This window comes from Delphinapterus leucas, chromosome 13 (assembly GCF_059928025.1).
Source record: "Delphinapterus leucas isolate spDelLeu-1000000601 "Yukka" chromosome 13, BTC_Dleu_Yukka2, whole genome shotgun sequence".
Classification (NCBI taxonomy): Eukaryota; Metazoa; Chordata; class Mammalia; order Artiodactyla; family Monodontidae; genus Delphinapterus; species Delphinapterus leucas.
Window position 1 is genome coordinate 6,445,614 of NC_143141.1, and position 24,104 is coordinate 6,469,717.

The window sequence follows — 24,104 nt, forward strand, 5'->3', positions numbered from 1 at the left end:
GCTCTGTGTCTGAAAACACACTCTAATTAATCCCACCAGCTCAGCCTGTGTCTTTTCTATAGCACCGTGCTGACCACGTGAATACTCATTAGGCTAATGCCAGGAAACCTCTCATGCTGTATGTGAGGAGGGTGTTTATATATTTCCTTGAGTGTCTGGAATAGGTTGTCGTTTTTCCATGCAAGTTTTATTTAAAATTTTCCCGAATTTGTTTCTTGAACTGTGATCTCCAAATCTAACAGTGTTTATGTAATTAAAGTTCAGAATATACCAACCAGCGCTGGCTTTTGTTGTTCTGTTGCAGAGACAAGCAGGAGTGACCCTCAGCGTGAAGGACCTGTCTCCTAGCGTACAACCTGCCGGCAGTGTCACGGACAGAGCTTGGGCTTGAATTAAAGGACATTTTATTTTTTTTTTTACTTTAGCACACAGTTTGTATGTGTGAAAATAATGTACATTCTTTTACCTTTCAGGTTCTGGTTTGATACACAAAGGGCTAAGATACTTTATTCTTCAAGAGAATTTTTGATTAGTCTTCGTGCATTTATCTACTAAAATGTATCGTAAGATTCTTTCTTCTCAAGGATGGTTCTAGACTAAGCACACTGAATTCAGACTAGTTCAAATGGAGTTGTGTGATTATATTCAGTAGTTGATCACATGAGTTTCCCTGGAGGAAAGACTTTTTTAGAACATGAAACTTGTGAATGTGATGAGAGAAATCTATCGCTTCCTTGCACCTCTGTACTATAGAGAGATTTCCAAACCTTAGAGCACTTTCATTGTTGTTGTTTATTTGGAGTTACGGGAAAAGCACTGGTTGACTTTAGGATTTGCATTTCTCCCTCTCGTTACCTAATTTCTTCTAACAACCTTGATGGGGAGGAAAGTTTTGTCCATTTTTTTCTATACGAATAAAAAAAGCTACGATTCCGTATTGCGCACGAGCATGAAGTTCTTCATTGCTTGTTAAAGAAATGGAGTAGACAGACTCTGATATGGCGTTTTTGGGGGTAAATGGTGAATATGCTGATTCCAACTGCAGTTTAATCTTTACAATGATAAAGCGTGGTAGATGGGGACTTTCCATTGCTGTTGTAACAAAATAAACAAGTAACCGGTTTCCTTGATTAATTTTAAAGCAAACTTAATGGCGGTGACCTTGTTTAATCATCTCTCCTCTATACTCTCGTTTGCTGTTCTTCCTTGGCAGTGGAGGTGGAGAGAGTGGGCTGTTCAAGCTTTCGGGGGCTGCTTTCTAAATTGATAAAGCGATTAAACAGACACACACACTGTCCTCACTTCTTAGAGGTGGAAGTCAAGGATGAGGAAGAGATTTTTTTAGAACTGAAATTGTGGCCCTTTTTCGTTTCCAAACTAGTTACTGTGTGTATCTGTGTGGGTAAAAATACATGTTTATTAAGAATATATAATTTTTAAAATTTAAATAATTTATTTTTATAGCTGTATCTAAGATGTAAAGTTTATATAGCTTATTTTTTTCAAACTATTTACTACACTTTGATTCCAGCCACTCAGTGAAATACTAGGTGAGTAAACAGTGTTTACCGAACGAAGTAAACTGAGGCCAGTTTCCATGTGAGGAGCTGTTGGAATAGAAGTTGTCTTACTTTGAGCTCTCATTTCAACAGACAGCCTCAGTAGGTTTCCATAATAGCAATTATCTTTGAAATCCGCCTTCTGTGGTGCATTGTGGATAGGAAAATATGTCCTTGATTTTATACTGAGTAGACTGTTTGCTCTTTGTATTTTAACACACACAGTAGGGAGAGATGCTTTAATTCTTCGCAGTAGCCAATGAAGCTGACTTTTAAAAAGAATACTGTGACAGATCAAGGTAAATTGTTTTTGATGATTATGGAAGTGTGAGTTCTTAATCAGTGGCTGTCAGCTAGAGCTTTCCTTAATTCAGAAGTTTGAACCCTAAGTTATAAATAGAAGAGACTGGAAAAATTATAGTACTCTTATTTCTAGAAACACAAGTCTTTAACAGCAGATAAATTAGCAAGAGAAGACAGAAAACTTCAATACTTCGAAAGGAAAATGTTTCCTTTGATACGCTTTTCTTAGGTGGAAATAAACATGATAACGGGTCAAATATTACTAGAATTTTTGCTGAAATATAAACTTGATAAAATGCTGGGAATCTGGGGAATGTCAATGAAGAAAGATTAGTAAATGAGAGATGTAGTCAAGGTTATATTATTTATGGCAGTAATCGATTTCCTTCTGACAGTTGTCATGAAGACCATTTCTTCACAAATAATGTAGAGACAGTATTTTTTCTTTTTAACTGAGAGCCTCAGGCAGGCCGTGGAGGAGGGCAGTGTACCCATGGATGTGAACACCCCGCAGGGTGTTGCCTGCCATTGCTGCTTCCGGGCTTCCCATCAGAAAGCCACGACGCCCAGAGGGGAGGCGTACACACAGCACCTGGAGCAGGTAATAGCTCTTTGCATGCTGTCCTTTTAGGGATGTTGAATCCGCAGAGCCTTTCCTGAAAGACTGCTCCCTCCCTGTAGTTACTGAGGAATGATGACACTAAAAGGCCGAATTGCAGTGTGTCCCTCAGCAGTTGGCTCTCTGTGGGCGCACGATGACAAAACCTCCTGAAGCGAACCTCTGGTCTGACCTCAGTAATGTCAGGGCAAGATTTCCAAGATAGGCCTTTCCAGCGAGCTCAGATATTTTTAAGAAAAGATAATCAGTGAACCTTGGGGCAACTTCAGGGCTTGCACATGCAGTAAGTACCTCTCTACATGCTTTATGATATACTTGCTGAATCAAAGACCGCTAGACTCATGAAAACAATAACAACAGTAATAGACCTTCAGGAACCAGGTGTGTTTTTACTTGGGCACAATACCCAGCGTAACCAGATTCCCCAGTAAGATGGCTTCGTTTGGCTGTAGTCTCCCTTTGAGCACATTAAAGTTGATGTGATCAGTGAGGGCTGAGGTTAAGGTAGCACGCAGATATCACTGACTAGAACCTGAGGTAATGACACGTTTTAGTCACTTTCTTTGGGCTCACTGTAAACCCTGCTTTGAGATTTACAGAGCGTGGGACGCTGGCCTGAAGCAGAGCTCATCTTGCGTGGCGCACGCTGTGCTTCTGTGACGCAGCCACCAACCAGAAAAGCCACCTACGCTTTTCCCAGTTAATTTCGTTTTTGAAGTTTTAAAAACACTTATAAGCATTTCATTCATCAAAAATACTAGTACTTGTATTACTGGTTATGAAAGGGAAACGTCTACAATGTCAGCAGCAGCCGTGCAGCTAGAGATCTGCCCTTGTTCTAACAGCAAAGTATAAATATAAAGTAAGTTGTAAATCAGAAAAAGTACTTGCACTACATTTGTTTAAAATGAGTACAAGAAAAGTCAATCCATTCTTTTTGATGAGTTGTAGGCTTGTGTATTAAGGGCTAAAGAGAAACATGGGAGCACTAGTACTTTCTGTTGGGCTGACTACGGTTACTGAATCCCAGGATTACGGAAGTCCTTTCCTCAAGGATTTTCCTCATAAGAACAGTAGTGACTGCATAAAAAGAAAAGACCAGGTACAAAAGGAAACTAGCAAAATCTCTTGGTACAGGGTGCAGGAATTCTAACAAGTATGTAAAAAGTTCTTCCCGTGCGTTAATTTTCCATTTTAACCCTCAAAATATTTTAGGGATATCACCCTAATATCATTTACAATAGATATGTGATCCACTGTTCACCACGGGGATGTGGATCGTCACAAAATGTGTAATGCAGTACACGCTACTTAAAATTTATGAAAGTATATCTGTATTCTATAAGAATAAAAATTGAGTGATACCATTTCCTTAAAGTTATGTAACGAAATAATACTGTTAAAGAGAGGTATCTGAAATAGTTAAATTTTAGGATTGCAAACACTTTTTTGAACTTTCTACCCTAAGATGTCATCTCCTTAACAGGTCTTCTTGCTGTCTTCTTTTTAACAGGTAATTTGAAGATACTAAAGCTACAACAGATTGGAACTAAAAGTCCAGAGAATTCACGGTGTGGTTTTTAAAAAACATGACAGTTAAACTGAACTCGTTTGATGACACTTAAAAGTTGACTGCAGTTTATTGAACCCCAGGATTATTGCTTCTCTTATTTCAGGTAAACTTTGTTCTACTTTTAAATGTTTAATGAAGAGCTTTTTGCTGGTGGTATAACTGTATCTTGACTGTTTTTTTTAATGTTCTCTAAATATAATTACTATTCTTTGTAAGCTATTCATTTAAAATAAATTTGAAAACCTTTCCTCTGTCAAGTAAACACCAGTACTGTAATCTGGAAACGATGCACAGTGGTCTGTCTTTAGTCTCAGGCCATGTCTGCAGATGTGCCCACAGAAGCACACCTGCAGCTCCAAACCAGTGTGTGTAGCACATCTGCGGTGGCTCGTGGACACCCCGGGGGCAGTGACCCTGCTGAGCTGCTGGCACGCGCCCCGCCAGGTGAAGGCTAGACGGGAGGATGCTGTCTTCTAGTTTCAGCTCAGAGTGTCAGCAGGTGTCCTTTTGTGCTCTCTGTAGTCCCACACATCCGAAATGTTGTGCTTCTCGTTGGTGATCTCGGTTTGGAACGGACCCCAGGCACAGTGTCGTCGCCCTGGCCGCTGCTCCTGAGCGCTGGTGAGGTTCCTCACTGAGAAAACTCGCGGTAGGCAGCGACGTGCGTGCGTCCCGGGGCTGCCAGCCAGGAGGCTCAGCGTGACCAGGAGGCAGCAGGGCCTGGAGCCTGAGGTTGGGGGGCTTGCGGCGAAGCGCGGTCGAAACTTCGCCATTCCAGAGAGTATGTGAATAATGAACTGTTTCTTTGCCCAGTGGTAACATGCAAAACGGTGATGCCAGCCATTAGGTGTTGAGAGAGGTCAACCGTTGCCATCATTTAGATGTCTGAAGGTGCACCTGTTATACCAGTTTGGGTCCTTATTTCCTTGAAGCAAATATATTTATAAATCACTGCCCTTCGTAAGAATAACGAAGCTAAAATTTCTCATAAATCTAAGAGTACTGTTTTGCCAATATTACAAGGTGGGAATTTGTACTCATCTTAAAACCCCTCGGCTTGGTATCCTTTAACTTTTGCTAAGGGTTGGATTGGAAGGTGATTCCTGTTCCTATGAAGAATACGCTTTGAAAGTACCTCAGCAGATGGGGAGTTTTTCACGATGTCTTCGAGTGAAAAATACACCAGATAATAGAGTTCATAGAAAACTTTAATGTAAGGCACTGCTGTCCAGAGTTAAGTGAGGGGTTAAACAGCCCACAGGACGCCACGGGAAGGGCACAAAGCCCACTCGGCGAGCAGCCGTGCAGCACGGCCCCCGGTGCCGTCCTTCCTCCTGAAGTACCGACGCTCTTAGACTGTTAACAGGAGAGAAGGCCCAGAAAACTACCAGCTCTTATAGTCTCGGAAAAGGTTTCTAAGAATTCCCACGTCTGTAGGCAGCCCGCTGTTGTCTCTTAGGTCCCCATGACAAGAAAGGATAAGGTACACGGGTGTCCGAGGCTCACACTGCACCCAGCGAGAAGTTCAAGGGTCAGAATACTGTCATGTGATAATGACTCAAGACCTCAGGGGCAGTAAGGCAGGTTCTTGAGAGTGTCTTCAATTTACTCTCACTAAAAACTTTCAACGTTGGAACCTCAGGAAAACGGTGTTCTTGCCTTACCTGAAGCCCGTGACTTACATCTTAAGCAAAAACAGGCACCTTGCTCTTCAGGCCTGAGGACCTCCTCTACTTTGTGCAGTGACTTCGTTTGGGGTGACATCCCCACTGGATAATCATCAGCGAGACACCTACAAGACACATTCGTCCACGTTCTCACCAAAAACTCATCTAAAAGAAAAAGTCATCCAGGAAAGCAAAACGTTGCTTTAAGTGGATAAACTGGTGTTTATACGCATTAAGCCAAGCAATCACTCAGGGTCTGAACACTTTTAAAAATGAAAAGCACAGCATAGCTGAACGATGAACAGGTGGTCCCGACGAGCTATCACTTGGACATCTTGGTCTCAGAAGGTGTCTCCCCCGTGTCCAAGGTCTTCAACAACCGGAAGAGGCCTGCAGCTTCTCGTATCCTGCTGAACTCAATACAGAAGGCCTGCACTTCTATAAACAAGTCCTGCACGTTGATGATTTTGTTACGGATCAAGGACTGGAGAAAGACACACACGAGACGCACCAGACGATTCTGAAAAAGAAACCAATTTTAGTGTGCGTTTTCTGGGCAGGTATTTATAAAATTTACAAAAATTTCTATTACTTACCTGCATATATTTATCTTTAATTTGTTCACAGGTAGAAATGCAATTTGATATATAAAGGTGAATAAATTCAGGAGGTAGATCAACAGCTGTAGTTAGTCTGTTTCATAAAGTTAGAAAGGGCTGTTAATTTTATTTGCTAATAACATTTTAAAACACCGTTCACCATAAAATATAAAATTTCCTTTGGTCATTTAGTGAAAAATTCTGATATATGATCTAGTTACCTAGTTTTAAATAAGTTTATGCAAGTAAACCTCGGAGGCCCCCCGCCGCCGCCGCTAATAAGTGACACTTCCTTTTCTTAGGTCTACACTTAGCATTACATGTGCAATACGCATTGAGCACCACGTCCCTGTGTGTTCCTGGCTGAATCAGAATTCATAGTTATCGTCCAAGCTCTAACAACCCGGGCAGTTATTCTGTCCACGTAAGTACCGCTTACTAACCTGATTACACACAAGTGCTATGCAAGGAACGCATGTGAAGAAAGGCGTGGTAGTCACTGAACAGGACAGTGCTAACGTGTGGCGTTTGCACAAAGAGTGATGTAAGTGAAAGACTCGGGAAAAGTCAACAGGGCAAATGACTTAAATGGAAACCCAAGGAGAGAAGTGGTGTCCTTCCAACTAAGTGGATAATCTGAGTGAACTGTGGAATCGGGGACTGGCGTGGCACACTCAGGAGCTGGTGGGAAAGCCCTGGCTGGAAGGTAGCAAAAGGCACCTTGGCCTAGAGTCTTCAAGGGGCGGCTGGTGTTCTCCAAAGGATTCTGTGAAATGTTTTAAGGTGGGGTGGGGGGAGGGTAAAGTAGGAATTTCATGCTCAGATAAAGGTGTGTGCTACGCTAACTATACAGTATGAATTTCCAAAAGTTTTCTAAACTTATTTGATTATAGAACTTTTTTCCTCAAGGCTGAGGAACCCGTGCTCCAAGGAAACACAGCCATAGGCTACCGGCGACACACCTGTGGGTGATGCACCATGATGGGGGTGGCGCACACAGAGCAGACCCTGTCCTTGAAATTACTTCTGCACCACTGATAAAAAGATGGGTATTCTTGGACTAAGTGCCTAACGGCTGGTTTAGACGGGAAGCGGGCACTTAGAGCATGGTCGGCCCAGAGGCCCCGAGCAGGAGGCAGTCCCCAAAGAGGAGTGAGTCTCAGTAACAGGGAAAGGCCGAAGGCCTGGATGAGGGCGCAGAAATGAAGCCGCAGGTCAGCAAGTGGCCAGCCGGTTTTGCCGGCACAGAAAGTAAAAGGTGAATACCTCGTGCTTCCCTCCACAAATCTGCGCTCTCCTACACACACACACTTGGGATCCCTCGGCTTCCAGCCAGGCTTTTCCCACCAGCTGATTATAACTTCATTGTGTTTTTTTTTGCTTTCGGGGGGGGGGGGGGTTTGGCTACACAATGTGGTTTGCAAGATCTTAGTTCCCCCACCAGGGATGGAACCCGGGCCCTTGGCAGTGAAAGTGCAGAGTCCTAACCACTGGACCGCCAGGGATTCCCAGGACATATTCTTTAGTACAGCTTTAAGTAGGTTAAAAAACAATTAATCCCCAACTTACAAACGAGTGAGTGTTCAAAAGATGTGCTCTAATTGAAGTGCAGTTGCGCAGCACTCAGAATGGACCTCCCCGTGAGCAGAAAAACTATGTAATTTAGGCCCCAGAACAGGACACCACAGGGAGCGGAGCTGACGATGAGAAGCGTAAACTGGGACCACATCAGGCAAGCCTGCACATACGGCTACACTACCCACAGCTTAATGAACGGTACGCTCCCAAGCTAACCCCCTAAGCCTATGGAATTTGTAATTTACCTAAAACATATTTGTAAGCAAAATAACAAAGTGAGAAACCACTATTCAGAGCACATAGAGAAGGGAATGTATTGTTTCCCTGACAGTTGATGACAACGGAGCAAGGAGGCCAAATCAAAGAAAGGTTCAGAGAACAGTGCGAGGAACAACGAACTCTAGGAAGGCATTCCCAGAATTTTCTCAGCTCCTAGACCCATACTGATAACAGCTGTTAGTCTCTAACGAGAAATAATGCAGTGTCTGTAATTTGTGTAAAGAATATACAGTCATACATAGGAGATACATTTTAGCAATTAAGTTTCACCGATGCTGCTACTAGTGCTAAATACTTGAAATACTCTCCAAGTTCTTGCTAGTGGGTGCTAAATTCACATGCAGTCAACACTAAGGCTCAGATTATTTATTTAATGGGTTTTCTCAGACTAACAGTGTATCAGGGGAAAAAAAACTGTTGCTGCTTTTTCCCTCCTAATCATTTAATCCGGATCTACATTACACACCCCTGTCCGCATTTGATCGCGCATAGAAACTTACCGGTTTACAACTTCCATTGAATGTAATGACATGTCCATATTGACCAGAACCGAAAAATACTCAGTGATCTGGCTTGACTGCATTAACTTCAGCAACATTTCTATGGCGACTAGAGGGTTGTTCTCCACCAGGTCAGGAAGCTTGGCTGGAGTGAGGCCAATATGATAGACAAGTTTGGGGTCCTTTTCCAACTCGCCAAGGAGCTAAATATAAACAGATTTTTAGAAAGAGAAAAACAGAGGTTCCTGAGTCAAATCAGAAATTGTCTTTCCTGCATGCATACAAAAAAACAAGTATTTTTATAAAGAAAAGTAAAATTATCTGCACTGAACCAACTTTATAAATGTCTTCCTTCAAATCCATGATCATCATTCTTTGATATTTTAAACTACATTTGAAATGTCAGATACTAAAATCAGGCACCTTCACAACAGTTTATAAACGACACTAATGCATCCAGGGCATTAAACCAGAATCAGTATTGTTTGAATATTGTCTGGATTTTAACAATATCATCCTTAAGTCCTTTGTAGGTTTTTTGTTCCCTGTCATTTGTTAAAAATAATCTTACCGACTAGTTCTCCGGAAAAGCACAGATCACAGAGATCATCGGGGAACATCAGGAACCACAGCCCCACCCAGCGCCGAGGGGAACAGATGCCTGAGAGGGGGACGGGCAGGGGGGAAGGTCTGTCTGCCCCGCACACTGCACACACTCAAATAGGTGTCCTCAAAGACAGTTTCTTCTGCCAAATTGGTACATTCTTAATGTTCTGTGCTCCTTCCCGTCTCCTTGTATGTACACATGTACTGTTTCATCATGATGGCCTGGTAAGCAAAATGAACTACGCTGGAGATGTATCTTCTGGCAAGTTCTCATGTGAAAGTGTACTAACTGAAGAATAAAGTTCACCAACCGGAACCGCCCACGGTGTCCTGCCTTTTCCCCCGCGGGAAGTGTCACAGTTGGGTGCGGGGGCGCTATTTTGAATCCATCATTAGCCAGCTGTGTGATGGGTGCTAGTTTACCTTCCTGGTTAAATGTTAATGATTCCGCTTACCCTCCTGGAGTCCTGTCCAGCCTAGTAACAATGTACATAAAGCGCCCAGCAGCGCGGAGCAGGAGTGAGCGCCATCCTACGCTCCAGAGTCAAACTCATCCCAAACACAAGTTGCTAGGTTTTCGGGCACCAGGCTTCGTGCCCCCCCAGAGTGAAGTGGGGGGGGGGGGGGGGCGCAGAACAGAGCTTCAGAGGCCACGCCTCCTGCTGCTGGCTCACGCTGCCAACATCACGTTACTGGTCATTTATCACTTTATGAAAAATGAAAACACCTGGTGAATTAAATACAGGAAAATGTTTACAATAAATCCATACCTGTGTCTGCTGAGGAGAAGATAAGGGGCTTTTGAAGGCTTTGGCCATTATTCGCTTGATCTCTACACCAGTGCTGTTCTTCACACACATCGACTTGTCCCACTGAACCGCGTGGTCGGGCTCGGTTGGATTGAGCCAAGCCAGCTCATCCTCACACACGTGGAGCGGAGGTGGTGGACGGATAAACTCCGGCCGAAAATGGCCTGTAATCAAAGTAGCGTGTCTGACTGCTTCTGTCACTCGGCTGACCCCGCAACATGTGTGTATAAACCTCACAGGCTCCGCTTAGTGAAGTGCAGTGACACCTCTTAATAAGGACAACACAGCAACACTCTGACTTGAAAATTAGAAGCAGAAACGACACAAAGGCAGGGTTTTATTCAGAACACAAGAAACTGAAACACTGACATAACATTATGTCGTCAGAGACCAAATCTATTTTGGGGGAGGAGAGGAAAACATTACCACCACCTGACAAGTCCTAGTTCAAGCATGATCACCACTCAATCGCAGGAGGACACAACTTACTCCATGGGTAAGTCTGGATGGGAAAAATAAAACACTAGTTGATCTCACTCATCCTATTCTCAGCACTATTTTATTCAGAGACCATATGATGTGTACTGGTTTTGTTTTTGCATCTTATAACCCTGAAGTAGCAAATTATGTGGAGATGAAATGGTAGGGGAAAGGTACGGTTGACTATTGACATGCTCAAATGAATCTGGAGACTTTCATAAACCCCAAAGTTCACAAATGCTATATCATTTTCTTAAAACAGTAAAAATACAACAGAACAGTGAAGTCACTCAATTTAATACCTCAACTATTTTACAAAACAAGATTGATCCCTAAGTTATAAACCCACTAAAAGAAATGCTGTCTGGGACTTCTCAGCAAATTTCACCCCTCACTTTGGTTCCCACGTAGGGTCTAAGATGGCTAACTAACTCCTCTCATGGACCGAGCCCCGGCCAAATTTGAGATTACTAGGTCCCCTAGTTTACTGAAAATGTCTATGTCTGGCTAAGAATCATCCCTTTATCTTAAACTACACCATCTCTTCACATATATCACCAGAACTAGCACCTGAATCTCTGCAGCCCATTTACAAAAAGAAAGTTTTTAACATTTCACGAGAAGTTATACCCATGTGATAAAGAGAAAGTTCCCATGAGGTAAGGATGCCTGGTGTTCAGCTAGACTCAGACCTAACATCTGATTTACTTGCTTCTTACACACCTTTCCAGTGGCCCATTCAAGTCAAAGATGTGCCCGAGCAAGTATTAAATACAACCCATCTGTGCCTTGGACCTTCCCACACACTGTGACTAGCTGAGACTTATTTATTCCAAAGACCTACTGTAAATGGCATTAAAAGTCACAGTGTAAGTTTTAAACTCAAGGTGACACTATAGTCTGGAGAACATGTTCTTATCCCTAAGCAGAAAGCATGCCTTCGTCATTAAAACCACACAGAATCGTATAAAACCAAAAAATGCAGGACTCCCTCGTGGCACAGTGGCTAAGAATCCGCCTGCCAATGCAGGGGACACAGGTTCAAGCCCTGGTCCGGGAAGATCCCACATGCCGTGGGGCAACTGAGGCTGCATGCCTAGAGCCCGTGCTCTGCAACAAGAGAAGCCACTGCAATAAGTGCATGCACTGCAACGAAGAGTAGCCCCCGCTCACCGCAACTAGAGAAAGCCTGCGCGCAGCAACAAAGACCCAACACAGCCAAAAATAAATAATTTTTAAAAAATGCTCTTTCAAGTTCAATAGGAGTTATCTTTGAATTAAATTAAGAGCTATAAGATCAGTAAAACGTCAATGGAAAATAAGATTAATGAAGTATAAAACAAAAAGGTAATAAACTACAAAAATAAACTCATTTCAGTAAAATCAGAGAATTTATATCCTTAGATATGCTGATGATAGGTATGTAATAAAAAATACTTGGGATTTTTTTGGCTGCATCATACAGCATGTGGGATCTTGTTCCCTGACCAGGGATGGAACCTGCACCCTCTGCAGTGGAAGCGTGGCATCCTAACCACTGGACCACCAGGGAATTCCCAAAACCTTGGTATTTTTATTAAAAAAGAAACTAACTTTTTTTTTTTTTTTTAAGTTTAAAAAATTATTTTTGGCTGCATTGGGTCTTCGTTGACGTGCAGGCTTTCTCTAGTTGTGGTGAGCAGGGGCTACTCTTCGGTGCTGTGAGCGGGCTTCTCATTGCGGTGGCTTCTCTTGTTATGGAGCACAGGCTCTAGGCGTGCGGGCTCAGTAGTTGTGACTCATGGGCTCTAGAGCGCAGGTTCAGTAGTTGTGGCGCACGGGCTTAGTTGCTCCGCGGCATGTGGGATCTTCCCAGACCAGGGCTTGAACCCGTGTCCCCTGCACTGGCAGGCGGATTCTTAACCACTGCGCTACCAGGGAAGCCCAAGAAACTAACTTTTATTGAGCATCTCTACTATGTTCCAGACACTATACTAGGAAGTTTCTCACTAAATTCATGTTTAACATTCTCTGACATAAATCCTACCAATATTTTCTTAGGTCATTCTCCCAGGCAATAGAAATAAAAGCAAAAGTAAACAAATAGGACCTAATCAAACTTACAAGCTTTTATACAGCAAAGGAAACCATAAACAAAATGAAAAGACAACCTACAGACTGGGAAAAAACATGTGCAAATGGTACGACCAACAAGGGTTTAATTTCCAAAACATACAAACAGCTCATACAACTGAACAACAGAAAAAAACAAACAACGCAATCAAAAAATAAGCAGACCTAAAGAGACATTTCTTCAAAGAAGACATACAGATCACCAACAGGCACATGAAAAGATGCTCAGCATTGCTCAATGCAGATCAAATTAAAACTTCAGTGAGATACCACCTCACACTGGTCAGAATGGCCATCATTAAAAAATCTACAAATAACGTGCTGGAGAGGCTGTGGAGAAAAGAAAACCCTCCTACATTATGGACGGGAATGTAAATTGGTGCAGACACTATAGAAAACAGTACAGAGGTTCCAGAGTTACTGTCTGACCCAGCAATCCCACTCCTGGGCATATATCCAGACAAAACTCTTAAGTCAAAAAGATACACGCACCCCTATGTTCACAGCAGCACTATTCACAATAGGCAAGACATGGAAACAACCTAAATGTCCATCACCAGATGAAACGATAAAGAAGATGTGGCATATTTATACAATGGAATATTATTAAGCCATAAAAAAGAATGAAATAATGCCATTTGCAGCAATATGGATGCACCTAGAGATTATACTATGTGAAGTCAGACAGAGAAAGACAAATATCATATGATATCACTTATATGTGGAGTCTAAAATGTGACACAAATGAACTTATCCATGAAACAAACAGACTCACAGACATAGAGAACAGACTTGTGGTTGCCAAGGGGAAGAGGGGATTGGGGAGGGATGGATTGGGAGTTTGGGATTAGCAGATGCAAACTATTATATAGAGAATGGATAAACAACAAGGTCCTACTGTATAGCACAGAGAACTATATTTAATATCCTGTGATAAACCACAATGGAAAAGAATATGAAAAAGAATGTACATGTACATATATATATATATATATATATACACATATAACCGAATCACTCTGCTGTACAGCAGAAATTAACACAACATTGTAAATCAACTGCACTTCAATAAAATAAATTTTTAAAAATTCATGTTTAAGGGCTTCCCTGGTGGCGCAGTGGTTGAGAGTCCTCCTGCCAATGCAGGGGACACGGGTTCGTGCCCCGGTCTGGGAAGATCCCACATGCCACGGAGCGGCTGGGCCCGTGAGCCATGGCTGCTGAGCCTGCACGTCCGGAGCCTGTGCTCCGCAACGGGAGAGGCCACAACAGTGAGAGGCCCGCGTACCACACACACACAAAAAAATTCACGTTTAAGTATCAACGAAAACAACATGATGTTTCAGAAAACCAGAAAGTCTCGGGGATGCTGATAACATAAAACCAAGAATACAAAATTAGATATACCTACTTTCAATAGGTGGCTTTGGTCCACTGACTAAAGCTTCCGTGATCTGAGAGGCAACGGAGCTGTCAAATCCAGAATTAGAAGAATCCGGGTCTGGGTCACTGAGAATGCTAGGGAAGCTGGCCTTACTTTGAGTTGGCAATTCAGACTGGCGTTCTGAAATAGATTAAAATAGGAAATATTTCAAAACTGAGGGCACCACAAGGAGAGTGAAAAGAGAAGCTACTAAATGGAGAAAGTTATCTACAACACATAAACAAAGGGCCAGATTCAGGATAGATTATCAATTTTAAAAAATAGGAAAAAATGGGCTAATGACTTCCACTAAGTGTTTTATTTTTAAAAAGCCTGAGGCTTCCCTGGTGGAACAGTGGTTACGAATCCGCCTGTCAATGCAGGGGACATGGTTCGATCCCCGGCCCAGGAAGATCCCACATGCCGCGAAGCAACTAAGCCTGTGTGCCACAACTACTGAGCCTGTGCTCTACAGCCTGTGCTCTGCAACAAGAAAAGCCACGACAATGAGAAGCCCGCGCACTGCAAGCAAGAGTAGCCCCCGCTCGATGCAACTAGAGAAAGCCCATGTGCAGCAACGAAGACCCAACACAGCCAAAAATAAAAACAAATAAATTTTTTAAAAAAAAGCTTGTATGGCCAATAAACATCTGAAAAGATATTCAATCCCATTAGGAACCAGGGGAAAATCTGTTAAAACGAGATACTATTGCACACACACTGTAGTTATAACTGCCCCTTGTGGTTACTGATGTTTAACTTGTCTGCTTGTTTTCTTAAAGTTAGGAAAATGCAACTGCATCATCCATAAGTACACCTTTGGTCCCTGGATCCCACTGTAAAGACATCTGAATTTCAGGCCAGCCTCCATACAGATGATCTGTGTGGCTAGCTCCAGAGAAGATAGGTGTACTTCCCTTTTTTTCTTAAGCACTTGTGAAAATGATTAAGACATCTTCAGTCTGGGCAGAGGACAGCAAACAGCTCTAGGGGACAGCCAGCTTAGCCACTGTGCCAAGCCTCTCAATCCTAACTCTAGTCACATATTCCTTTCTGAGCTTGACGTACTTTATAAATTTATTTTATTTATTTATTTTTGGCTGTGTTGGGTCTTTGTTGCTGTGCCCAGGTTTTCCCTAGTTGCAGCGAGCGGGGGCTACTCTTCATTGTGGTGCGTGGGCTTCTCATTGTGGTGGCTTCTCTTGTTGTGGAGTTGTGGAGCGTGGGTTCAGTAGTTGTGGCTCACAGGCTCTAGAGCACAGGCTCAGTAGTTGTGGCGCACGGGCTTAATTGCTCTGCGGCATGTGGGATCTTCCCAGACCAGGGCTTGAACCTGTGTCCCCTGCATTGGCAGGCGGATTCTTTTAACCACTGCACCACCAGGGAAGTCCCTGAGCTTGATGTACTTTAAAACTTTCTCATGGGCTGATTCAAGTCATCACAAGTTGAAAAGGAAATTAGATTTGATTCTTACTTTATTGAATACAAAGCTAGAAACCTCATAATATACGTCACTTCTAAAGGTAAGGTGACTGAAATTGCCCATCACCTCGGCAACCAGTTTTCATACTGTCTTTGGTTAAGAAAATAATTATTTTATTTCTGATAATAGATTGCATCTGGCACTAGTAGCTAACAAGTACTTTTGTGTACCTTCAATCTTAAAAGTCTGAAAAAGAGTTCTCTTAGTTTCAGAAAATAACCATTGTTAGATTGTTAATATTTAGTACTTTAAAAATAAGGTTCAGGGCTTCCCTGGTGGCGCAGTGGTTGAGAATCTACCTGCCGATGCAGGGGACACAGGTTCGAGCCCTGGTCTGGGAAGATCCCACATGCCGCGGAGCAGCTGGGCCCGTGAGCCACAATTACAGACAGAGCATGCGCGTCTGGAGCCTGTGCTCCGCAACAAGAGAGGCCGTGATAGTGAGAGGCCCGCGCACTGCGATGAAGAGTGGCCCCCGCTTGCCACAACTAGAGAAAGCCCTCACACAGAAACGAAGACCCAACACAGCCAAAAATAAATAAATAACAAAATACTTAAAAATAATAATAATAAGGTTCAGGGCTTCCTTGCTGGCACAGTGGTTGGGGATCCACCTGCCAATGCAGGGGACACGGGTTCAAGCCCTGGTCTGGGAGGATCCCACGTGCCGCAGAGAAACTAAGCCCGTGCGCCACAACTGCTAAGCCTGCGCTCTGGAGCCCGCGAGCCACAACTACTAAGCCCGCGTGCCACAACTACTGAAGCCTGCGTGCCTGAAGCCTGTGCTCCGCAATAGGAGAAGGCACTGCAGTGAGAAGCCCGCACACCGCAACCAAGAGTAGTCCCTGCTCACCTCAACGAGAGAAAGCCTGCGCACAGCAATGAAAACACAATGCAGCCAAAAATTTAAAAAATAAATAAAATAAATTTATTAAAATAAATAAATAAATAGGGTTCAGAATGCCCCAAGGAAAGAGAAGATTAGATGTCACCTTATACAAGATGCCAAATGTCACAGGGCATGAAGTCTAAGGATGAGGCACTATCAAATTAACCCTGCAGCTCACTTAATCACAAGGTCAAGGGTTCACAAATCTGGCTACAGATTAGAATTTCCCTAATGAATTGCTCTCAGGTGATGAGACCCATGCATCTGCACTTTTGCTTAGAGCAGGTTAGCAAAAGCTGCTCTTCTTTATCCTTATATGGAGAGGCTCTCCCTGACCACCCTGTTCAAGGTCTCCTTATTTTCTATCACTACAGGAGTTTGCTTCAAGACCACCCATTCATTTGCTTATACGTGTAACAGAAGGTGCCCAAATAATCTTGAAACAGAAGAACAGGGTGGAGGTCTCACACCTCTCAATTTCACAAAAGCTACTGTATGACTTGGATTAGTGTCCTGCTCCCCTGCAAATAAAACCCTTTTTATTTGGGAAAAAAAAGCCACCCTAATCAAAAGGGTGGTACTAGAATAAGGACAAACAGACCGGGCTTCCCTGGTGGTGCAGTGGTTAAGAATCCGCCTGCCAATGCAGGGGACATGGGTTTGAGCCGTGGTCCGGGAAGATCCCACATGCCGCAGAGCAACTAAGCCTGTGCGCCACAATTACTAAGCTTGTGCTCTAGAGCCGGCGAGCCACAACTACTGAGCCCACACGCCACAACTACTGAAGCCCGCATGCCTAGAGCCCATGCTCCGCAATGAAGAGAAGCCACCGCAAGGAGAAGCCCACACACTGCAATGAAGAGTAGCCCCCGCTGGCCGCAACCACAGAAAGCCCACGTGCAGCAACCAAGACCCAACGCAGCCAAAAATATAAATAAATAAAAATTAAAAACAAAAGACAAACAGACCAATGACGTGGAATAGACAGCCCAGAAATAAACCTTCCCATATATATATTCAAATGATTTTCGATAAAGGCGCCAAGACGACACTGTTTCAGCTATTCTGGGTCCCTTGAGATTCCATATGAATTTTCTATTTCTGCAAAACACATTGTTGGGATTTTGATAAGAATTGCATTGAATTTGTAGATCGCTTTGAGTAGAAATGACATCAGGAAAATTTTAAACGGACCAAAGTTTTACCCAGCATTCTTCTTAAACTGGAAAAGCAATCAATTCAAGTGAAAACTCAAAATGAAATTTATATCCCATAATAGCAAGGATCCAGTACTGAAGCTATGTTTTTCACAGAAAATACTAACTTTTTAGTACAGTTACAAAGACCTTCATTTAAATGGAGTACCTCAAGAAAAAAGGCCTAATGCTAGCACACAAAGATGCCTGAAGCGGGACCCCTCCTTACCAGCCAGGGCTAGCTGAAGCCCGCTAATGTCCACAGACTGGCCCATGTTTCCAACGTCCATCAAGGCAATCTGTCGCGGTGTCTTTTTGAAGAGTTCCCGTGGAGGTGCCAGCATCAGCTGGGAAAGAAAAAACTTTTCTGGTGGAGTTATAGGAGGTAAAAATCCTGTAAACAAAAAAACGTACAACAGTTTCTCTAACGGTTATTTTTAAAAATTATCTTGAGTCTGGTAAAATTAGCATTTGCTACTTGTCACCTCAACTCATGTACCTTTAAAGACAAACTTACAATTGACGATTCATTTAACCAAACAGATACATTCATCAAAATGTAATTAAATAGTGTCCCTGAGGAGGACTGGTTCCAGGACACCCTGAGTATACTAAAATCCAAGGATGCTTGGGTCCCTTATACAAAATGGTGTAGTATTTGCATGTACCCTACACACATCCTCCCTTATACTTCAAATAATCTCTAGATTAACTGTATGTCAACTGAAATTCTATGATTTGTGGCAATGAAACTTAAGGTTTTTGTAACTATTAAGAACTTTGTTTTGGGGGATTCTCTGGCAGTCCAGTGGTTAGGACCCGGCGCTCTCACTGCTGGGGCCCGGGTTTGATCCCTGGTGGTAGGGGAACTAAGATCCCGCAAGCCGCACAGCACCGCCAAAGCAAAACAAAACAAAAAAATCAACTTTGTTTTCTAACATGCTTCAATTCCTGCAAAGGCTGAAGCTTACATATGCAGGCAAAAACAACAACAACAAAAACTACAGTGCTCAGAAATGCTTTTCTTCTCTACTGCTACCAGCAACTGTGTAAAAGTTAAAGAGACAAAGAAGCAATCACTAGCTCCGCAAATACACTTCACACACCTGTTTCAGTCCACAGCACGGCTACAATTCCCAGAGTGCTGGACATTGATGCTTCCCTTTCATCCCAGAGCCGCCCGCTTACCCGGCGGCGGCCATCCTACCGCAGCACCGCACCGTGACCAGACCCTGTTCCAGCTCCCAGCTGGGACTCCTACCCACTCGCCGCCCACAGTCCACACGCCCACTTACCAATGAGTTATATTTCTAGGTACAAATCTGCTCACAGATTTTTAATTCTGTTTACACAGAATTCAACCCAAACTTCTGCACCATTCATAAGACCTTCCTGATGTGGTCCTGACCCACTTTCCTAATCCCATCTCCTGACCCCCCTCCAATCCATGTGTTCTACACTCCTGTTGCACAAAATCTCTCTTTCTCTGATTCCTGATTTCAAAACAACCAATACACGCAGCTCTTTAAGAATACGTGACAGGGCCACACTCTTCTCTCCCCACCATCTCTAATCAATATCCAGCAAAAACATCACCCCCTCTGAAAGTTCCTCCAGCTACACATCTGTAGTTCCTGTGCTACGAGGTGCTGTGCATGCGACATCTAGTACGGCCCTTAACCATACTGGATTACAATAAGGTTTATGTCTCTTCAACCAGACTGCAAGCTTCTTGAGTGCAAGGAAGCCATCCTACTTACTTCCAGATACATTCTCAACGTTGGCTCTGCAGCAGAATCATCCGAAAAACTTTCAAAACATATACCCATTAGATGCTCCCCTTGACGCACAGTATAATAAGCCTTGACATTCCCTGTTGTATATTTAAGCACCACCCCTACCTAGTAACGATAGTAATGTATAAAGCTTATTGTAAATACTTTTATTTCTCATAATTTATTATCTGCAATTTTCAGACACGGAAATTGAGGCAGAGAGAGGCAAAATAACCAATCCGTGGATTTCCCTGGCAAATCTGTTTACAATGCAGTCTATGGCCTACATCTAGGTTTAAACTCATCGCATTCAAGAGTGACATTATATAAGTTATGGTTCCTTTGCCTAACCCATCCTACACAATTCAAAGGGCTCTCCGACCCAAATCCCACACTGCCCCATCCATCTCGGTGGTGGGTTTCACCACACACACACACACACACACACACACACGCACACACACACACACACACGTTGCAGCGACTTTCTCAGCATTCTCAAACTTCCTGAAAACCAGGTTCAGTACCTGTACCCTAAAGACATCTCATGGAATACACAGGTTGCCCCTCTTAGGTAAGGGCAGTGCAGGAAATCCACGAGAAGATGCTTTAGATCCAGAGGAGTTGCCAGCAGGAACCATGACTAGCTTAAATGTAGAAGCCCTCTCCTGCAAGGAAAAATTCTCTGGCCTTACCTCAAAATCTGCTGCCTTTACCTTCTGGCTCCCTGAATAGCAGTCCCTACCTTAAGGGGTCACTCGCCTGTTTCCTCACTGCTTAAGGACTGTAAGATCAAACTGTTTCCCACCTGTCACTACCTGCTCCGCCCACTACTGATGTCCTCCTCCAAGTCTTCCAGGTACCCTTATCACTCATCACCATCTCCTCTGTGCCCTTCTCCTCTCCTGGCTTCAGGTCTTCTCCCAAAATCAGGTCTCATAAAGCATCTCTTGAGTTTAAAAAACAAACAGATGTGGATGCTGGAGCGCCACGCAGCTGCCAGCCTCTGCTCCGCTCGGCACCCCCGGGCTATGTCCAGGCCCACGCCGGGGCCCCACGGCCAACGAAGGACGCCCAGCTCTACAGCTGCCAGGGCCTGCACAGGCAGCCAGCCCAGTCTGCGCCTCTGCTGCCTCAACTAGATCCTGAATGTCAAACAGCAGAGCGTCTGCTTGATGAATCTGAGGACAATGGGAACTCTGGGTGACGCTGGCCGTCTGGACGATACCACGTATGCAAAACTGGCCGAGGAGACGCTGGACTCCTTAGGAGAGTTCTCTGAAGACCTTGCAGACAAACCTTACACACCTGAAGGTTATGATGTCTCCTCTGGGAGTGGCGTTTTAACAATTAAACTGGGTGGACATCTAGGAACGTACGTGGTCAACAAGCAGACCCCAAACAAGCAAATCTGGTTATCTTCACCATCCAGCGGCCCCAAGCGTTACGACTGGACTGGGAGAAACGGGGTGTACTCCCACGACGGTGTGTCCCTCCACGAGCTGCTGGCCACAGAGCTGACTCAAGCCTTAAAAACCAAACTGGACTTATGTTCTCTGGCCTACTCTGGAAAAGGCCCTTGCTGCCCAGCTGAATGCTAAAGACATTGAAAGCTCTAAAGCCAAGACCCCAGCTCTGCTCTGCAGCTGAATGGCTAGTTTTTTCCATTCCTGCTTTTGAGGACAGTTGCATTATGTGTACGGCTCTGTGAAAAGACCGTGTCGCCTCCCGCCCTGCCTGTGAGTTCAGATTTTTAATTTCCACATTTGTTGTCTGACTTCCTCCCTCACGTGACAGCCCTTATCTTTTGTAATGTCTGTATGCCCATACCTTTAATATATAACCTCACAACAAAGAAAAAGAAGAGGACAAATTCCAGGAGGAGAAATGAATTGGCTTCACCATTCATTCTTTGCAAGATTTACTACAAAAACTGCATGAAGAGCGGCTGGCCAACCTTGCCATCCTGTCTCAAAATGAGACTCATTAAAGGGAAGCCTAAAACGTTCCTACTCCTCTTGAAAGTGTAAACACTTCTAAGCCCTTTAGTATTGAAGCATCAGTGGCAACTCAGGAATTCTCTTTGTGCTTTGTGACCATTTTCTCTTTGTGCTTTGTGACTGCCAGGGTGTGGCCCGCATGGGGTGACACAGGGAGATGTGGTGCTGTGTCTTCCGTATGTCCATATATATGTACACACATATTTACATATGTGTGTACATATATATTTTTTTAATTTAAGGGTCAGTATAGAATAAGCTATTGCAACACTGGTCTGAGGATGCAAAAAAATCTCCCAAAAGCCACCTCTGTACGCTCACAGATATAGTACAATAAATGAGGTCATGGAGCTGAGAGGTGCTTGGTAAACTGTGAAAGGCCACATAAATGAAAAGATGTTGGTGTTAATGAAAGGAACCCCGGTCTTACACTTGGCCCAGCCCAAAAGTAGTTGTCTGTCTCTGGGCAAGTTTCTCGAACTCTCTGGACCTCTGTTTCCCCGTGTTAACAGACAGGGTTAAACTGGATAGAATATAGTCGATTCCCAATTCAGACATTTAGTGGTCCCGTCAGGCAACTTATCAGGCCAGCTTTAATTCCCTCTAGTAGAGGAGATGACAGTGAACAGTTTTTTTAAAACTATAGAGTAAGTATATGGTTTCGGGTTTTGCTCTACTTGAATTTCAGTTGAATTCAGGTTCAAATTATCATCCTTTATTGTGCCATTACCGTGCTAAGCCGGGGCTGTAGGCTGAACGTTAAAGTGTTGATCCTAACCCCCAATCACAGCCCTCATAAGTGCGATTAGTGCCCTGGGAAGAGAGACCCCAGAGAGCTCCCTCATCCCTTTCACCATGTGAGGACACAGCGTGAAGACAGCTGTCTATGAACCAGGAAGCAGGCCTTCACCAGACGCCCAGTCTGCTAGGGCCTTGACCTTGGACTTCCCAGCCTCCAGAACGATGAGAAATAAATTTCTGTTTATAAGCCAAACAAACAAACAGAAATAGCAAAAGAGGCCTCGCATCCAACCCAGTGATCTCACTAAAGGTGCACGAGCATGCATTTTACATAACGTGCAGCAGTCTTGCGTCTTCTAGTCTAGGCCGTGAACTGAGACTACTTTCTATCCTCTGCCCCCATCGCGTTAATCAAGGACACCTAACAGCAAGAAGGCGGCTGTAAAGTCCTGAAACGCTGCTGAATGTGCATTTCCGCTCAACAACGTATTCGGGTTCTGAAAGACTTCTCGGTGACTCCTGAGACTTAGAGCCGGGGGGTAGGAGGGCAGATCCTGTGTGTCATTACTTACAACTGCACACACCTCAGACGCGCGTGACGAGCACGAACTGCATCATGAGGCACTAAAGCGTCAAGCCCAACACTAAGCGGCACGGTTTCACGGCCCGTACTGTTGGGAGGAGTAATTTTCGGTGCCGTGAAGCTGCCACTTGTCCCTACTCGGTGGAGGGGGTGCGGAGGGGATTTCAAAAGGACACAATCCATTTCACGTGTGGGTGAAGGCTCAGCAGCTGCCGGATCTCACCCTCCGCGCCGCACAGCGGGCTCCCGGCGGGAGGACCCGGGCTTACCAGAGAGCGGCGGCCGGTCGGGCTCCTGGCCGCCGCGGGCGGGCGGCGCGGGGTTGAGCAGGTGCGCGAAGCTGGCGGCGAAGGGGTTGGCGGCGAGCGGCTCGGTGCGGTACATCTCCCAGAGCAGGTAGAGCGCCGTGAGGCGCTGCGCCGCGCTGGGCAGCAGGTCCGGCTGCTGCAGCAGCATGACGAGCACCGAGCCCAGGCGGAAGTGGTCGGCCTTGCTGAAGTAGTGGTGGAAGGCGGTGGACAGGCCCTCGAAGGTGCTGCCGCCGCCCGCCTCCTCCGAGATGATGCTCAGCAGGCTCGAAAGCTCCTTCGGGGTCAGGCTCATCCTGCACGCGGGGCCCCCCGGGCCTCCACAACCCGGCCCGGGGCCACCCGCTCCGCCTCTGCCGCCGCCGGAGCCGGAGCCTCCTGGCCCGCTCCTAGACACCGACCCCGCCGCTTCCCGGGCCCTCCTTTGCTCCGCGGCGGTAAGAAGACGGCCACACGCCGCGCTCGCCCCGCCGCCGGGCATCAACCTCACTCGCCTGTCCTGTTTCCGGGCCGGAGGGGCCCTAGCACCGGCTCGCTCCGTCCCCGCGGCCGTAAAGCGCGCTGTGGCACGACAGCGTCGCAAACAAAACCCGCCGGGAAGCCAGCCGCCCGCAGAGGAGTGTGGCGCGGACCCAGAGCGAGGCTGCTGGAGCCGGGCCAGGGAGAAGATCCCGAGACGCCGAGTGGGCGGAGCGAAAAGCCGGAAATGGGGGTGGGGCCTGTGGGGGAGCTGCGGAAGTCTCGCGGTGCCACAGCACCACGCTGTGGTGCAGTCTGCGCATGGGCGAGCAACGTCCGCCCCCAGAGGTGCCCCGAGGGTTGTACCAGGCAAAGAAGGTCCCAAGAAATTTGGGTGACGTTATTGTCCGGAAAAATGCATCTTATAATCTGAATAGTTGCGGGCTTCCTTAGTGGCACAGTGGTTAGGAATCTGCCTGCCAAGACAGGGGACATGGGTTCGAGCCCTGGTCCGAGAAGTACCTTATGCTGTGGATCAGCTAAGCCCACGTGCCACAGCCCAC

General features: G+C 45.0%; 2 protein-coding genes, 1 long non-coding RNA gene, 1 other non-coding gene and 1 pseudogene across 5 annotated transcripts in view; 4 read left to right on the forward strand and 1 right to left on the reverse strand.

Annotated features, from left to right (window-relative positions):
* RNF149 (ring finger protein 149) overlaps window positions 1-942 on the forward strand; it is a 24,273-nt gene extending 23,331 nt beyond the window's left edge. For both annotated transcript variants that reach the window (XM_030762828.2, XM_022598945.3), the window contains one exon: window positions 305-942. In XM_030762828.2, coding sequence (XP_030618688.1) covers window positions 305-391 — 87 coding nt within the window. In that variant the 3' untranslated portion in view covers window positions 392-942. The remainder of the gene's footprint in view (window positions 1-304) is intronic.
* CNOT11 (CCR4-NOT transcription complex subunit 11) lies at window positions 403-23,648 on the reverse strand. The gene is made up of 7 exons (XM_022598942.3): window positions 23,044-23,648; window positions 17,905-18,069; window positions 14,096-14,248; window positions 10,054-10,256; window positions 8,678-8,880; window positions 6,318-6,414; window positions 403-6,241 (listed from the first exon to the last, which is right to left on the reverse strand). Exons 1-7 carry the CDS (start codon window positions 23,561-23,563, stop codon window positions 6,044-6,046), a joined length of 1,539 nt encoding a protein of 512 aa, XP_022454650.1. The 5' UTR covers window positions 23,564-23,648; the 3' UTR covers window positions 403-6,043.
* On the forward strand, window positions 2,470-10,480 carry LOC149747669 (uncharacterized). Its single transcript, XR_016395329.1, has 3 exons — window positions 2,470-3,343; window positions 3,995-4,157; window positions 4,577-10,480. It is a non-coding gene; the product is annotated as an uncharacterized LOC149747669 (long non-coding RNA).
* Window positions 2,546-2,659, forward strand: LOC115803371 (small nucleolar RNA SNORD89). The gene has a single exon (XR_004024052.1). It is a non-coding gene; the product is annotated as a small nucleolar RNA SNORD89 (small nucleolar RNA).
* On the forward strand, window positions 18,300-21,584 carry LOC115803360 (frataxin, mitochondrial pseudogene; annotated as a pseudogene).
* Window positions 23,649-24,104: the final 456 nt, after the last annotated feature.